Raw genomic sequence first — 15,541 nt, forward strand, 5'->3', positions numbered from 1 at the left:
ATCATCATTATTATTTGACGTCTTTGCAGTTGAAACACTGCAAGATTATATTCCCTGTGATGGACTTGCCACCTATCCAGGGTGTTTAGTGTAGATGGGTTTCAAAGGTAAGCGAGTAAATAAATATTAATGTAGGGTGAATTCAGGTTGATTGGGACACTTCTTCCAAGTTGGGGAAAGTGTCCCAATCACCCTGAATTCACCCCTATATATTAGTGCAAACGATATTGACTAACGGTCTCCCTCCAATGGCAAAGCAGTGTATTAAATGGGACTACTTGGTTTTTAATATTTATTATCCAAGCCTTATAACCACGCAAAGTCTACATTATGTTATTAATATTCATGAAGAAGGGCTTTTTAAAGGTCTGGAAGACCTTATTAATATTCATAACCCAAAAACCTTCGTCATAGCATTTTGATATGAGGATTACTTAGTCGCTCGCCGAGCACATCGATCTAGTCATCATGCAGTTGCAGCGTCATTGTGGGCTGCCGTTTGAATGAAGTTATAAGACACACACATTTTCCGCATCCCAACTTAAACCCGGCCTTTGGAGTAGAGCTGTTTAAAGGACAAGGAAATAGAAAGATGCCCGTATTTACAGGTTTGTTCACATTATGATTTTACATAAATAATAGTTAGTCTTTAAACGATAATAGATGCGTGAGAAAAGGCAGCGCCGTTAGCATGAGACATTAGCTTCAGGCCTCAATTCATGGGTTGTGTTTAAAAACAGAGGGAAAGCTGAACAAGAAAGAGAAATCCCAGAGCAAACATTCTGGTGTGACATGTATTTAGGCGTTGTGTTTATTTTATATGAATATTTGCGATGTGAAATGTAAATGATCAGACTTGAGTATTAGTAATGCAGCATGTTATCATGCCGGCTAGGCACACTTTATTAAAACGCCTATAAATCTTATAGCACTTTCAATCAACCAATATTCAATATAATCAACCAATCAACCAGTATTACTGAACAGTAAGTACAGACTTTACGTCTACATGTTTTATTTAATTTATTTATTTTGCAGAATTGGCCATAGAACTTGTAGACATCAAATTTGATGCATCATGGCTTGTAGTTGTATCCTGCGTGCTACATATCTGGTGTGCCAGATTTACTAGATCATTGTAATGGATTTCCAGTGCTAAATCTGTTAAAGCTATATTTATTTATGTCTTGCTGCTGTAACAGCTTTCATGTGTCATTTTTGTAGACCAAAGTCAGTATCTCATTAGTTTAATATGTTTTGTATGTAGCACCATAAAAATGTATACTTGTGTATAAAAGTGTACACAAATTTTGCACTATATTCCAAGTCGTCTAAAGCAATTATTATTATTTTTTTTTAATCTGGCTCTCAAGTTTTGTTGAAGTGTGTCTGTACAGTTTCAAGATGTTACGATGTTATTTTATTATTTCAAAAGACATGAAGGTAAGTAGAAGATGATTAAATTTTCACTTTATTGTCACTTTTAAAGCAGGTGTTTTAAAACCGTTTCGGGAGCCTCCCCAGCCCTACACATTTTGTATGTTTTCCTTATGGACCCTTTTCATATTTCTGTGGTTCTCATAAGCATTTTGCGATATCACTAGATGAAAATGTGCATACAAATACGCATGCGTTCAGTTGAGGTGGGTAAATGTATTATCCGATAAGACATGCAAATAAACTATGATGGAAACCCATTTCCTGAATAAATCCCTTGATGCACAACAAAAATCTCACATGACTTTGCTTTGACAGAGAATATGATTGGCTAACTGGACTCACCAGTGTACAGCATCTCAAATGTTGGTTTGGTCTTTCTGGGGTGTGATTCCTAAAAGCATCATTAGCCAACTATGGTCGCAAGTTCCATTAAACTTTGTTGGTAACAATGGAACAGGTGGCTTTGGGAAATGCATCCCTGAAATGTCTGAGCCAAAGTCTGTCATCAAAATGATTTGGTTTATTTCCTCCCCAGAAGTGTCTTACATGATAGCCTTCCCAAACACCAGGCGTCTGAACGCAAGATAACGTGACAGCGTTTATTGCATTATTGTATTTCAACTGAGGCATGAGTCATTTATGATTGGAGAAAAGAACCACAGTTTCTTCCCCAATTGCAGCAACTTCCATTTCTATTACAGATATTTTACACCAGTTTCCCATTCTTTTTAACAACACTGCTGGATGGAAATGGTGCTTTATTCGCAAATGTTTTATGCAATATTCCAATTTTGCGCATAAGTTAAATTCGCAACTTTGGATGGAAACTGCTATAGCTATAGATTGGTATTGTGATGAATGAGAATTATTTGCTCCAATAGCAAAAAAATATCCACAATAATGTTTTTACGACTTTCCAAAAGAGGGAAACGATATAGTGTGGTTGATTTACGACAGACAGAAAAGAGAAAGGTAATAAATTTACTGTCACTCCCTCAGGCGCTGTTATAGAAACACCCCTTCAGCAGTGTTTTTTATGGTTTTAATACCAAGGTAATATGAAAAGTGTAGTAATAACGTATGTACGTTATTAAAAATGTACGTTACATTTTTAAAAATTAAAATATAAACATTTTACTGGAATATTGTGGAAATCACTGAAATAAGTCAGCAAAGTCATTGCTATCAGCAATGTGCAGATGTGTGGTGCTGAATGATTTTGTGTGACTAATTTTTTTGTCTTGATTTTTCTTTCTTTTTTTCTTTGAATATCTTAGTGAATGTGAAATGGGGAAAGGAGAAGTTTGATGCGGTGGAGCTAAATACAGAGGAGCCGCCCATGGTGTTCAAAGCCCAGCTTTTCGCTCTAACAGGGGTTCAGCCAGAGAGACAGAAAGTCATGGTGAAAGGAGGAACACTGAAGGTAGTGGCTGTGATCTGTAATGGAAAGCATTAATATTTGCTGTCCTCTGGTATTGCAGGTGTCTGACTTATTTTACTTTTGTTCACCAGGATGATGAATGGGGCAATATCAAGTTGAAAAATGTAAGTATATGGCTAAGTCTGTTTTTTGATTAGATTTAGAAAATGTACTTCAAGAGTTGTCCTGTAATCAGAATTCAGCAGTTGTTAAATATTGAAACATAAGATCTAAAATAGTTTATCCAACAGTACGCCTTAAAATAAGCATTGATTCTAATTAGTTCCTTAAAACATGTTCCTAGTCTTAATTTGTGCGCGTTTGTTGATGACCAATCGAGCATGGTTGTGCTGCTTTCAGAGCAGAAACGAGAGTTGATGCTCTCTGTTTGTTTTTCCGTCGTCTCTGGGCGTGTTCATATGTTAATTTATTCAAGCTTATTTTGTCCATTAGATCGAAAGATCTGAAAAAACCCATAGATTTACCTGCCCATTGACCCTCCCCTTGAAGAAATCAGGACAGAATTGGTTTAAAGTGGACACGAGACGGATTAAAACACCAGGTGTAAACTGGTATGCCGCCCTCGTCCACTTGTGATCCAGTCAACCAAAATGCATCTTGAAGGGGACCTATTATGCCCCTTTTTACAAGATGTATTATAAGTCTCAGGTGTCCCCAGAATGTGTCTGTGAAGTTTCAGCAATTTTTCTAGGGCAACACTGGTTTGTTTTAATAACCCAGACTAGTCCTGACTAGTCCCAGTGACTCGTTAGGGGTGATAAAATTATCATCACTCTCAGATTAGATTTGAGGACGCTGATTTTTATGTCATAGTGTGAATGTTCTTTTCTTGAATCAGCAAACCTGCTACATAAACCCGTGTCCTGTAGGCGATTTCCCCAGAACTGAAATTTAGACATGCAGGAGCTGTGTAGGGAAGGCGTATATTTTGCACAGATGATTTCCTATCAACACATACACTACATGTACAAAAGTATTGGGGGCACACCTCATAATTATTGAATTTAGGAGTATACATTTCAATCGGACCCATTGCCACAGGTGTATAAAATCAAGTACTTAGCCATGCAGTCTGCATTTACAAACGTTTGTGTAAAAATGGGTCTGTGTTAGATACTGAATAATGATAAATATTGAATATTAATAATTCTGTTTGCTTTAAGACCATTTTGTTGTAAACCTTTAATATTTATTCAAACATACAACATGTCCCATGAGCAGCAGCAGTCTCTTGTTTTGTTTGTTTGGAGTGTGGAAAAGAAACAGAAGACATTTGACTTATTAGAAGTCAGTGTGCCATAAGAATGATTTTGAAACTGATATTTCTAGGTAAGAAGAAACTTAAATACAGTTGTTTTAAAGGGTTAGTTCACCCAAAAATGAAGATAATGTCATTTATTACTCACCCTCATGCCGTTCCACACCCGTAAGACCTTTGTTCATCTTCGGAACACAAATTAAGATATTTTAGTTGAAATCCGATGGCTCAGTGATGCCTCTATAGCCAGCAATGTCATTTCCTCTCTCAAGATCCATTAATGTACTAAAAACATATTTAAATCAGTTCATGTGAGTACAGTGGTTCAATATTAATATTATAAAGCGACGAGGATATTTTTGGTGCGCCAAAAAAACAATGACTTATATAGTGATGGATGAGTTCAAAACACTGCTTCATGAAGCTTCGAAGCGTTATGAATCTTTTGTGTCGAATCATGATTTGGATCGTGCGTCAAACCGCCAAACTGCTGAAATCACGTGACTTTGGTGCTCTGAACCGCTTATTCGACATGCTGATTCATAATGCTCTGAAGCTTCCTGAAGCAGTGTTTTTAAATCAGCCATCACTTTATAAGTCGTTATTTTGTTTTTTTTTTGGTGCACCCAAAATATTCTCTTCACTTTATAATATTAATATTGAACCACTGTACTCACATGAACTGATTTAAATACGTTTTTAGTAGGGCTGCACGATATATCGCATGAAATTGTCACGCGCATTTCGTCAGTAAAGCCGGTTCCCTGATTACCGCTAAATCGCCATCACCTGCTTTCAAATGGAGCGGCATTTAATAGACAGAGCCGTAGTTCACTGAAAAGCCACGCAATATCGCGTTCATTATCGAAGGCGATTCATCTGCGATATGAACGCGATATTGCGTGGCTTTTCAGTGATCTACGGCTCTGTCTATTAAATGCCACTCCATTTGAAAGCAGGTGATGGCGATTTAGCGCTAATCAGGGAACCGGCTTTACTGACGAAATGTGCGTGACAATCTCATGCGATATATCGTGCAGCCCTAGTTTTTAGTACATTAATGGATCTTGAGAGAGGAAATGACATTGCTGGCTATGGAGGCCTCACTGAGCCATCGGATTTCAACAAAAATATCTTAATTTGCGTTCCGAAGATCTTGCAAAGGTCTTGCGAGTGTAGAATGGTGGCATGAGGGTGAGTAATAAATGACATTATTTTTCAACATTATTTTCATTTTTGGGTGAACTAACCCTTTAACAATCCACTGCAAACTCAGGTCTGGCTATATTCTGTTACACATCACCCATTTTTCATAATCCTATAAATTCCTGATTGTTAAAATCAAGTTCCACACATTTGTTTTGTTGAATAATGCAGCACATTACGTAAGTACAATAGGTTGCAAATGCTGTTTCATGTTGACTTTAAATGTGTTTTCTTCAGTTAAATAGATGTTTTGATCCATGTAGGGGATGACTCTTCTGATGATGGGCTCTGCTGATGCCCTGCCTGAAGAGCCTGTAGTACGACCCATGTTTGTAGAGGACATGACGGAGGAGCAGCTTGCATCTGCAGTAAGTTTTCAGCCAACAGATCTTGGATCAGAATGATCTGCTATTTAAGTATTTTAGCAGGAATCACAGAAACAGGCCTTCTCGTTTTAACTGCTCATTTCTGCAATCTCTGTCATGTTCAGATGGAGTTGCCATGCGGATTGACAAATCTGGGCAACACATGCTACATGAATGCAACAGTGCAGTGTCTACGCTCTGTGCCTGAGCTCAAAGGCGCTCTCAGGAGGTACAATTTAGGCATGCCCATCATATCAAATTCAGAGATTTTATGTGGTGTAATACATCAATGTGTTTTTTTTTTTTTTTTTTGGTAGGTACTCTGGTGCCTTGCGGTCTTCAGGAGCTAATGCACCTTCCCAGTACATCACAGCAGGTGATGAACTTTCACTGTGTATCAGTTTTGAGGTTACAAAATAAATTCTTGACTCTTTCATTACTTATTTGCCCAACATTTTGGGATCAGTATGTCCAAGCTTACTGCTCAAAATCAATGCATAAAATAGTTAAGCTGTGTAGCAATACTGAATATTACAGTTTTTGTGGACAGCATGTAGCATATGTTTGATCAAGTGAATTCTTTACTTAGCTCTGCGTGATTTGTATGAGTCCATGGATAAGACCTCGTCAAGCATTCCACCCATCATTTTGCTGCAGTTCCTGCACATGGCCTTCCCACAGTTTGCTGAAAAAGGAGACCAGGGACAATACCTTCAGCAGGTCAGGTCATATCTTTTTAGCTGAATACATTTAATCAGAATATTTTCTGTAAAATTGTAATGTGTCTTTTTCCTTAATTTTATTAAAAAATTTTGACTATCTTTTTATAAACATTTGAAGGCTACATGCTGTTTAAATGTATTATTTATTATTATCATCATAAATAAGCTTATTGAATTTAATTAATATTTTTATCTTCAAATAGTTAAATAAAATGGTAAAATAGTTATTTTTTCAAGGTATCAAAATTGGTACCAAAAACCATTAAATTTTACTCATTATGGTACTGTGACAACTATATTACAGAAATGCATAGAATTTAGTGTAAAAAACCCCAGGTCTTTATCATATTTGTCTGGAACTATTTTACAAATAATTAGTGCATTTTCTTTCTGTTTGCATGTTTATGGTCGTGTATGTGTGTGTATATATAATTATATTTTCCCTTCCCTCCCATTTACTCAGGATGCCAATGAGTGCTGGGTCCAGATGATGCGGGTCCTTCAGCAGAAATTAGAACCTGAAGAACTAGAAACCCCACCGGAGGCAAGGCTACTGTATTATATATTATAGGGTTGTCAAAAGTACCAAAACTTCAGTAACAAGTTGGCACTGAAATTTTAAAAATATGACTATACTAGCATTTCTGCAATACCCGTGAATGCAATGGCCAATCAGAGATCAAGTTCAGAATCCGCTCAACACCACTCAAAACACCGGAGCTTTAATTCACCATGCGCTTTAGAGTTCTGCATGCTCGTGAATCCTTTAATTATTACCAAAAAGTGTAAATAAGAGATTCATTGTGCAATATAGATAGCTTTTTTTATTATTATAGTGGGAGATTTCATAGTAGTGTAGATGTTATGGATTTACATCTGTTTTTAATTGTGCATTTGAATCCGAAACTGCAATGTTTGACAGCGATATTACCATAGCAACAGATGGGACAAAGCAATCTGATACTCTGTCGAAATAGAGGCGCATTAAGTCTGTGTAAATGCAAACTAATTGTCCTGCCGCTTGTTCTATGTATTGTATATACATTTCTTTGTCCTTCATTTTATTACTAATTTTTGACTTTTTTTTTTTTATTTATTTTTTTATATATATATATATATATATATATATATATATATACATTTGAAGGCTACATGCTGTTTAAATCAACATAAATGTGACCCGTCACGGAAACCAGGGACACAAGTCGGCAGCACAGCTATCGAGCAAAATGAGAAAGAAGCGTTTTTTTTTTTTGTTTTTTTTTTTAAATTGGTGATTTTCTTTTTTTTTGCAGAATCTGTTAGTTGAGATCACGAAGAAGCCTCTCCATGTTTGAGATAGCAGTTTTAGTATAGTCTAGTGTAGTCTCCCTCTGAACAAAGTCCAACCTGATAGTTCTCAGAAAATGAACTGTAACTTATGAATACTAATCACAAAAAAAAAACACTTATGTCTAAAGACACGTTGAAATGACAGGTTTTCAATCGTGTAACTCAAATCGAAAACAAACATTCTGTGTTTATGTAATCTGTATGAAAAGAGAGCCATGTCAGAAGTCTGTGATTCAGCTCATTATCCACTAATGCGGCCACGCCCACGGAGCCAGCGCTATTCAGACGCAAATAGTGCCCCAGGGATGACGCGTTTTTGTAGGCCAACCCGGAAGTTAGCGGCGCATGGGTTCCCTCGATCGAAAGCCTATGCATTTTTCCCATAGACTTTTGGAAAATCGCAGAAAATAAGCTCTGTGTTTAACAAAGGGTTATGACACTTACACGTTTGTCTATCAAGATAATCTTTACAAGTTATCACAACATTTATAGATTTTGAAGCCTAAATAATGTTGTCTAGCCTGGATGCCAGCCGAACTTAGCCCCGCCCACAACATTTTGAGGTCGGGGAGTTCGGTCTGGACTCGATCCGTAGAGGAGTAATTATGCCCGAACAGAAACTGTTCGGACCAATCACATTGTCAGGGCGATGATTGACAGATTATCACCAGAAACGTAATCAGCCACGTCATCAAAGAGCGCTTGGGGAGTTTGATTGACAAGCGATCTAACCAATCAGAACGCCGCATCCGCCATTTTGACCGACAAAGCAGTCAGGAGTTAGAAGATTAACCTCGGTGGAGTTAAACTTGAAAAATTGTGCATATTGATGTCTTTCCGCGTTTGAAACAACATTCATTCTCATGTTCATTCATGTTTATTTGATGCTATAAATGGACTAGTAGGAAGAGATGATCGGTTCATGAGCCTCTTGAGCTGAGGCGCTACAGCAATCTGTCACGGTCATGGTCACAACCCATTAAAGAGCCACAAAACGGTTTTTATTGTTTTAATTTTTTTAATAACTACACAGTTTGAAAGCTGGGACTTTGTTTAATATCATAAGTAACCTGCTCTGTCTCGTCTGTCGATGTGTTGTCAGTTTCCTCTTTGCTCCGCTATGTATTTTCCACTCTGTGTGGCGTGACAGCGCCACGGCTTGTCGGACAAAGCAACAATAACTAAGGGGGGCGGGTCTTTGCGAAAGGTCAATTAGTTTACAACAATGATGGCTGTTGAAGAACTGAGATGTGTAGATTCCGCCATCGCGTCCGTTATAGAAGATATCGACAGCGCATTAATTTTAAAAAAGGAACAGAGGACCGCGATCAAGGCATTTGTCGATGGGAAAGATGTCTTTGCCGTCCTTCCTACGGGATTCGGCAAAAGTTTGATTTATCAGCTGGCCCCGATGGTCGCTAAGAAGAGTTCTGTTGACAACTATGCGTCGCTCAACATACGTCACTTACTCTGTAGCTCTGATTGGTTGTAGGTCTATCCAATTGAGGTCTTTCCTGGATCGGTTGAAATACGCCCCCATAATCAAAGCCCAATGGAGCAGTATCAGACTCATATTCGAGCTAGAATTGAGTATGACCACGTCAGGCTAAATGTTGTCAGATATAAAAGGCTAACAGTAGGCTATAAACGGACTACAGCACACCATGGTCGCGGATCAACGTCGTCACCACCAAACTTCCTCAAACTATTTAAAAAACAACTTTACTTAAAAACATGCTCGCTGATTATGATCTGTGCTGTTATGAATACTTATCCACTTTTTCATGAGAAATGTAAGACCAAATGTCCCGTTTTTAATGATGATGTCTAAAGTCCCCGCCAAAGGAAGTAGTCCCTTTTAGCAATTTGTTAGCAACCGCCGATTTTAAGACACAGTAAAAGTTTAAAAAATCTCAAGTGGGTTATAACTGGTGTGTTTTATGTCATAGATCAAAACGTGAAAGTATTTAGAGGCTTTGTTAACCACAGACCTTATTTCAGGCGATTTAGCAAAAACTAGGGATGTCCAGATCCGATCACGTTACCTCCCGATCAGGACTCGGATATATATATTCTCATTATTTTTAACACATCTATAGTTATGCGGTGGCACAGAGTTAGGCCTGTTTCACACTGCAAGCATAAGCGGCGCATGAGCAGCGCATATTTTTTCAGCGTGCATGTTAACTAACGGATGCATTCACACAGGCAGCAGGAGCAGCTCGAGCATCAGGCAGGAGCGTCGCGTAAGCAGCAGTGCCGCGATCGTCTCGGCACTGAGTCTATCCCTGTGTCTCAATCAGCTCCCTAGGTCGTGAATCAGTATATAATGAAAGTGAATGTGGCTGATACCCTGATCAGTGCCCTGACTACTGAACTAGGGAGCTGATTGAGACACACGCTGCGCTGCTGATGCTCAATTAAAGTGAAAGCACACTTTTGATGGACAAAATAAATACAATTTCACACAAAAAAGTGTTCAAAATGCACAGAATAAGCATGTCTAATGTGTTTTAACAAGAATTTGAGTATGACACAAAAGAAAATTAAGAATCAAAAATTAGTAATGGAGATTTACCCATTTAAACTTGTTTTTATTTATTCAGTTTGGGTTAAAGTATGGTGTATTATAAAAATCTAAAGTAAACTAGCCAGAAAATATGATATATATAAACATTATTTTAGTTATTACACAGACTGCAGCATACCCAAATCAAACCAAATATATTTGTTTTTATATTAGACTTTTTTTATATTTACTGTTGCACTAAAGTCCAAAAGTGAAGAATTTGTTATTTATTACTTGATTGTTCAAGCTACCTCACAGAAGTTTGTTAACAGAGTTGTTGAATGTTAAAATAAGGAACATCCTGGATCTGTTTTTTCGCTCTTCTTTATTCTTTTTTAATGTATTATAGAAGTATCGGATCGGGACTCGGTATCGGTAGATACTCAAAATCAAATGACTCGGACTCGGACTCGAGGGCAAAAAAACCTGATCGGGACATCCCTAGCAAAAACCCATTCAAAAAACCCATAGACTTGACGGCATTGGAACCGGAAGTCCTAAAATGCTAACTCACTTCCGGATTTTGCCTACAAAAACGCGTCATCCCTGGGGCACTCTATACTGAGGCAATACATGCATTCATCGTCTCATTCGTGTATTTATTGTCTTGAAACGTGTTGATCTGTATGTTAAAGCCATGGTTAGCGACCTCTAGATTAGAAGACATGCCGTTAGTTCCTGGTTCCTATTCTTCTTTGGATGAATTTGTGGACTAAATGTGCACAGAGCGCCCTCCGGCTGCAAGTATGAATTGAAAACACAGTATCCAGCACTCATAGTGATGACAATAAATATTGAATATTACTCCTCTGTATAGAAAATTGACATAAACATATGAGGATCCATCAATATTTCTCGAAATGTGCATGCTTTTAAGCTAAAAGCCTATATGAAATGCCATAGAGGTAACATAATTGTTCAGACACTTTGCATCACAGAAATACATTAGGCTACATTTTAAGGTATATAATACCATTATTTGAAATTGTAATAATATTTCACAGTATTGCTGTTTTTTCTGTATGTTTGATATACACCATCACAGAGGGTTTTTTCACAGCCTACCTGACTGAAAGGCCTCATTATTATGCAAGTAATTTCAGGTCATTATTATGTGATTCTTTTGTCTTCTCAGGTGAGAAAATTTCATTTCATGATTATAGTGACCAAAATGATCACAGTTATCACAGAATCCTGTTCAAAAAGTCCTAATGCTACACAATGAAATCAATTCACCAAGTTTTATGTAGAAAACCAGCAAATAACATAAATTTTACATAAACATTAAAATAATAACATTAAAAATGAATTTTTAAGATTTAAAGGAGTGTCTTGCAACATGTTATCTCCTAAATCATTTTCAGCTTCTAAATTATTTTTATAAAAGTCAAAAAAGATAAATTACTGACATTTACAATGCACATTATCCTTTATTATTAATAGTATGCGGTCCATGCAGCTTTACAGGGGGTATGGCTTATCTAAATGAGATGTAAATGAGCCCTATTGTCACTCCCAGCAGGTGAGAATAGGTGAGAACTGCAGAAACTTTAAAGGGGGTTTTCTCCCATTAGAGCTTTTTTGAGTGCCTATCTTCAAATGGCCACAATTTCTCCAAATATTATCAGATTTCCATGTGTTACACATCGTTGGAAAGCTTGGAGACTGCACTTTCGGAATCTGTGAATAACTCAAAATGCCCCAGAACCAACTTGTGTCCCTACTTTCCGTGACTGGTCACAAATAAGCTTATTGAATATAATTTTATTTTCAAATAGTTAAAATGGTAAATTTTTCTATGGTATCAAAATTGGTACCAAAATCCATGACATTTTACTCGTTATGGTACTGTGACAACCCTAATATATTCAAACTATATAATTACAGGAATGCAGAGAATTTAGGTCTTTATCATATTTGTCTGGAAATATAAACGGTCTTACAAATAATTTATGCATTTTTTTCTGTTTGCATGTTTTTGGTCGAATAACAGACTGACAGTGATAGTGGAGCTGCTGCCTCCACAAAAAAGAAGAATTTCATCGATCAGTATTTTGGTGTTGAATTTGAAACTACGTATCCTTTGACAAGTGCTTGTTGTGTAAGTCTATATCAGCATGTGCTCTCTGTCAGTATTTCTTTGTGCTGCAGCTGTTTTTATTATAATAAACTGCACGGCCCGTTTATTCCTTCAGCCTTACCTTGCAACTCCAGAACCCGATTTGGATTTAGTCTTAAAAAAAATAGAATAATAATAATAATTCACAGTGTGGTACAATTTCACACCCTGACCCTAAATAATTGCTTGTTGGCAGCCTGGCCTACAAATAAATAGATTTTGTCATTTGATTAAAATGTGCTGAGTTTTGTTTTTTTTGGTTGGGAGGTGGACAGGGTGATGATTCATCAGAGTTTTTAGTCTTTGAGTTGACTTAAGCTACTCTGATACATTGAGAAATTAACTCCTGAAGAAAATTGATAGGAGGAAGATAGAATTTTTATGTTTGGGGGAATTATCTATAATGCCGCTGACTCTTTGTTTACTTGACTCTTTTGAATTCCCTGCATTGCATTGCTCTGCAGCCATAACTATGTATTGAGGGGATGGCCACACTTAATGAACTGAGCATTGCGATTTGTAGTCGGAGTACTCCTGGACCGAGTAGAAATTTTCTCCAGTCCTATAGATATGAACGTGCGACATTTTTAAGGTACTTAACCTTTATGTGTCCAGTATGAAATGTACTGAATCAGAAGATGAGGATCCAGCTAAAGGCTCAGAGAGCCAGCTGCAGCTTAGCTGCTTCATCAACCAGGAAGTCAAATATCTCGCCACTGGACTCAGATTGGTGAGTGCAACGTTCCATATGTAGGAAGTACCACCAGTGTTCACAATCCCTGTTAATCTTTACCTTTTTTTCTATATACCTAGAGGCTACAGGAGGACATCACAAAGTTTTCCCCATCCTTACAAAGAAATGCCCTCTATATCAAATCTGTATGTATTACCCTTTGGCATTTCTGACTTTTGTGGCATCACTGGAGAAATGCTGCTTTGTTCAAGTGTTTTCTTTCGTACAATAAAAAATGAACAGTCACTTATTATGTTTTTGCATTTAAGTCCAAAATCAGCCGTCTACCGGCATATCTCACAGTTCAAATGGTCCGGTTCTTTTACAAAGAAAAAGAGTCCGTGAATGCCAAAGTTCTTAAGGTAGGTCTTTTGCTGAGGTGTGATTTGGCATATAAAGTGTTGTCACTAAAATATATATAAATTGATTTGATAACTTATTTTGTGTAAACTTTAATTTTGCTGCATTTAGGATGTCAAATTTCCTCTTATGCTGGACGTCTATGAGCTGTGTACTCCTGAACTTCAGGAGAAGATGGTTCCTATGAGGTCAAAGTTTAAGGAGTTTGAAGACAAGAAATTGGAGATGCAACAGCAGCCGAAAGCAAGTGCCCATGTCATACTCAACATTTCTCGCATTTTGAAAAGCTATCCGTAAACTGGCTAACTTTTTGTTTTTCATTTTATTTCACATTTAACAGGTGATTCAGAAGGTTGGGGCTCCAAAGGAAACAAAATATGAACCTTTCTGTTTTTCTGAAGGCGAGTACTCACTGCAAAGCTACTTGATTTATTTAAAAAAAAATTTTTATTATTATTTATAAGCTGTTAACTTTTTTTTTTTTTTTTCCCTTCTCTATAGACTTGGGCTCTAACAACAGTGGTTACTATGACCTGCAAGCAGTTCTGACACACCAGGGCCGATCCAGTTCATCTGGCCACTATGTCGCCTGGGTTAAAAGGAAAGAAGGTCAAGTATTGTCGATGTCTGATCAAGTTTTTGCATTCATTATTTGTAAAACGTACTTGCATAATCTTTATTTTTGCCTTTGTAACTGTAAACGTAGCTTGATTGCATTCTTTGGTGGCTTTGTTGTTGGATAATGTTACTTTTTCAAATAATCCATTACAATATTTCATTAAAATGCTTTGGAAAAAGGCAGAAGTAACGTGTAGGAAAGGACATTTGATTTTATTCTAGTGAATGAGAAATAATTGAAGTGTTCGGATCAACCACTGTAGAGTTAGAACCGGGGAATTGAGTTTACAGCTTTTATAGAGCATGATGTCAGCCAAATCAGTCCCTGTTGGAACACTAATGGACGTGGTACAAAAGAGCTCAATATCTAAACAAGTTGGCAAGATTAATCTCCAGCTCAAGCTATTTTTTTTGACAAGGTTTATTGTTTCTGATGCCATTTCTGTAGAGTCCACTCCTGCTTTTAGAGGAAAAATTTCTTGCATTGCGGAGCAGGTTGCAGCTAAACAGTTTCTAATATTCCTTAAGACCTTGATTAGCTTGTTTAGGTGTTTTATTTAGGATTGGATATCCCTGCTCTACAGCGCTTTGATGTTCTAGCTGGTATTGATATTTCACTCTCTCTGAACAGATGAATGGATGAAGTTTGATGATGATAAGGTCAGCGTGGTGACCCCTGAGGACATCTTGAAGCTGTCTGGTGGTGGGGATTGGCATATAGCATATGTCCTTCTGTATGGCCCTCGACGTCTGGAAATACTTGAGTAACAGTGTTTCACAGAAAAAACTTAAACCATAATTGCCAGTTTCAAAGCACTGTCTGTATAGATGTGCAAATAAATGTGTCTTTAAAAACATGACCTTAATTTCTGAACTCTTCATGCATCTCAAGTGGCATGTCTGTTAAGGGTGTTTTCCCTTTTTATGGATGGTAGATTGCTGGACCTGATCCTTTTTATTGGACTTGGAGCAATTTTTTTTTTTTTTTTATATATACATTCACTTTTTTTAAGCCTGTGAAAAGGTGTTCATGCTCAACAGTGTCCCATCACAGGAGAAGTAGTGACTTGGTATCTAAAGATGTTCTTGGCCACAGGTTTTGGACATGTAAAACAAATACATCAACAGGAGTTGTGTGATACTGGGATCTTACCAAAAGAAACTCAGTTTACAAGGATCTGCTGTGTGAACCGAAATGTATCAAAGGTGGATTTCATATCATAGCACTTTGAGAGGATGTCTTTATGCTCAATTACTGCTTCTGTCTTCTAGCTACCATGCAACAAATGCCACTGTAAACTTTTGTGTCCTGAAATATTCAAATACAATCAAAGAGAATTTACCTCTGTAATAAGTTTACTGGCTTTTCATAAGCAGT

General features: G+C 37.2%; 1 protein-coding gene across 1 annotated transcript; it reads left to right on the top strand.

Moving 5' to 3' along the window:
- Nucleotides 1–434: 434 nt before the first annotated feature.
- Nucleotides 435–15,023, top strand: usp14 (ubiquitin specific peptidase 14 (tRNA-guanine transglycosylase)). The gene is made up of 16 exons (XM_048180025.1): nucleotides 435–608; nucleotides 2,718–2,863; nucleotides 2,953–2,985; nucleotides 5,609–5,713; nucleotides 5,836–5,939; nucleotides 6,028–6,086; nucleotides 6,300–6,430; nucleotides 6,896–6,976; nucleotides 12,327–12,409; nucleotides 13,068–13,182; nucleotides 13,266–13,331; nucleotides 13,455–13,547; nucleotides 13,657–13,788; nucleotides 13,886–13,946; nucleotides 14,047–14,154; nucleotides 14,795–15,023. The coding sequence occupies exons 1-16, from the start codon at nucleotides 593–595 to the stop codon at nucleotides 14,929–14,931; spliced, it is 1,470 nt and encodes a 489-aa protein (XP_048035982.1). The 5' UTR covers nucleotides 435–592; the 3' UTR covers nucleotides 14,932–15,023.
- Nucleotides 15,024–15,541: the final 518 nt, after the last annotated feature.

The sequence above is a fragment of the Megalobrama amblycephala genome, unplaced genomic scaffold (assembly GCF_018812025.1).
Source record: "Megalobrama amblycephala isolate DHTTF-2021 unplaced genomic scaffold, ASM1881202v1 scaffold416, whole genome shotgun sequence".
Lineage (NCBI taxonomy): Eukaryota > Metazoa > Chordata > Actinopteri > Cypriniformes > Xenocyprididae > Megalobrama > Megalobrama amblycephala.

What these genes read in the sequence shown, in the direction of transcription:
- usp14 (XM_048180025.1), top strand. An exon ending in AGGAGCAGCTTGCATCTGCA is followed by an intron (nt 5,714 to 5,835) that starts GTAAGTTTTCAG and finishes TGTCATGTTCAG; the next exon opens with ATGGAGTTGCCATGCGGATT. An exon ending in CTCAAAGGCGCTCTCAGGAG is followed by an intron (nt 5,940 to 6,027) that starts GTACAATTTAGG and finishes TTTTTTTGGTAG; the next exon opens with GTACTCTGGTGCCTTGCGGT.